General features: G+C 46.4%; 1 protein-coding gene across 1 annotated transcript in view; it reads left to right on the forward strand.

Annotated features, from left to right (window-relative positions):
* LOC311140043 (protein sidekick-2-like) overlaps positions 1 to 2,500 on the forward strand; it is a gene marked incomplete at both ends in the record, with an annotated part of 53,439 nt that overhangs the window by 4,877 nt on the left and 46,062 nt on the right. Inside the window, one exon of the mRNA XM_084175011.1 lies at positions 230 to 377. Within this exon, the coding sequence (XP_084031137.1) occupies positions 230 to 377 (148 nt within the window). The remainder of the gene's footprint in view (positions 1 to 229; positions 378 to 2,500) is intronic.

Consider the following 2,500-nt stretch of genomic DNA (forward strand, 5'->3'; position numbering starts at 1 on the left):
CTCTGGAGTCAATATTTCACCAAACCTTGACTGAATCTGTAACTGTCTGCTTTTGTCTGACCTTCACTTTCTGTACGTCTTTTCATCTCTCTCTCTCTCTCTCTCTCGCTCTCTCTCTCTCTCTCTCTCTCTCTCTCTCTCTCTCTCTCTCTCTCTCTCTCTCTCTCTCTCTCTCTCTCTCTCTCTCCTCTCTCTCTCTCTCTCTTCTCTCTCTCTCTCTCTGTCTTAGATGCCCCGTGGACAGTGCTCCTGGCCAATATTGAACCGGAGTCGACCGGGGTGACCGTGGGTGGTTTGATCCCAGCACGGTCCTACCAGTTCAGGCTGTGTGCGGTCAACGACGTGGGCAGGGGCCAGTTCAGCAAGGAGACTGACCGGTGGGTTTTCATTTTTATGTATCCTTTATTTAACCAGGTGAATCCCAGAGATACAATGAGGGGAAAAAAGTATTTGATCCCCTGCTGATTTTGTACGTTTGCCCACTGACAAAGACATGATCAGTCTATAATTTTAATGGTAGGTTTATTTGAACAGCGAGAGACAGAATAACAACAAAACAATCCAGAAAAACGCATGTCAAAAATGTTATAAATTGATTTGCATTGTAATGAGGGAAATACGTATTTGACCCCTCTGCAAAACATGACTTAGTACTTGGTGGCAAAACCCTTGTTGGCAATCACAGAGGTCAGACGTTTCTTGTAGTTGGCCACCAGGTTTGCACACATCTCAGGAGGGGTTTTGTTCCACTCCTCTTTGCAGATCTTCTCCAAGTCATTAAGGTTTCGAGGCTGACGTTTGGCAACTCAAACCTTCAGCTCCCTCCACAGATTTTCTATGGGATTAAGGTCTGGAGACTGGCTAGGCCACTCCAGGACCTTAATGTGCTTCTTCTTGAGCCACTCCTTTGTTGCCTTGGCCGTGTGTTTTGGGTCATTGTCATGCTGGAATATCCATCCACGACCCATTTTCAATGACCTGGCTGAGGGAAGGAGGTTCTCACCCAAGATTTGACGGTACATGGCCCCATCCATCGTCCCTTTGATGCGGTGAAGTTGTCCTGTCCCCTTAGCAGAAAAACACCCCCAAAGCATAATGTTTCCACCTCCATGTTTGACGGTGGGGATGGTGTTCTTGGGGTCATAGGCAGCATTCCTCCTCCTCCAAACACAGCGAGTTGAGTTGATGCCAAAGAACACTTTCACCCAGTTCTCCTCTGAATCATTCTGATGTTCATTGGCAAACTTCAGACGGCCCTTTATATGTGCTTTCTTGAGCAGAGGGACCTTGCGGGCGCTGCAGGATTTCAGTTCTTCACGGCGTAGTGTGTTACCAATTGTTTTCTTGGTGACTATGGTCCCAGCTGCCTTGAGATCATTGACAAGATCCTCCCGTGTAGTTCTGGGCTGATTCCTCACCGTTCTCATGATCATTGCAACTCCACAAGGTGAGATCTTGCATGGCGCCCCAGGCCGAGGGAAATTGACAGTTCTTTTGTGTTTCTTCCATTTGGGAATAATCGCACCAACTGTTGTCACCTTCTCACCAAGCTGCTTGGCAATGGTCTTGTAGCCCATTCCAGCCTTGTGTAGGTCTACAATCTTGTCCCTGACATCCTTGGAGAACTCTTTGGTCTTGGCCATGGTGGAGAGTTTGGAATCTGATTGATTGATTGCTTCTGTGGACAGGTGTCTTTTATACAGGTAACAAGCTGAGATTAGGAGCACTCCCTTTAAGAGTGTACTTTTTTCCCTCACTGTATATGAATGGTGTGTGCCTGTCTTTCATAGTTCAATCAGTTACATTCATTTTTAAATCCCATTGACATCAGCAGTTGTTACAGAGGGAGAGAGAGATCCAATGTGTTAGAGCTAGAACAACCTCAAGACAACGTCAATAAAATGTTCACTGTTTTTGTACAAACTGGGTTGTGGTCAGTAGGGCACACTGTAGAAAAACCTTTTGCAACAGAAAAACTTGGATGAGTTCAGGTAGTACCTCCCTGTTTCAAAATGTTTTCTCCCCACTGAATATGACCCTACCTGTTCCTTCCCGTCTCTGTAGTTCAGTGTTGACTCTCTATGACACTACCTGTTCCTTCCCTTCTCTGTAGTTCAGTGTTGACTCTCTGTGACCCTACCTGTTCCTTCCCTTATTTGTAGTTCAGCGTTGACTCTCTGTGACCCTACCTGTTCCTTCCCTTCTCTGTAGTTCAATGTTGACTCTCTATGACCCTACCTGTTCCTTCCCTTCTCTGTAGTTCAGTGTTGACTCTCTATGACCCTACCTGTTCCTTCCCCTCTCTGTAGTTCAGTGTTGACTCTCTGTGACCCTACACGTTCCTTCCCCTCTCTGTAGTTCACTGTTGACTCTTTATGACCCTACCTGTTCCTTCCCCTCTCTTTAGTTCAGTGTTGACTCTCTATGACCCTACCTGTTCCTTCCCTTCTCTGTAGTTCAGTGTTGACTCTCTATGACCCTACCTGTTCCTTCCCTTCTC

This window comes from Coregonus lavaretus (assembly GCF_964263955.1).
Source record: "Coregonus lavaretus genome assembly, chromosome: 2".
NCBI lineage: Eukaryota > Metazoa > Chordata > Actinopteri > Salmoniformes > Salmonidae > Coregonus > Coregonus lavaretus.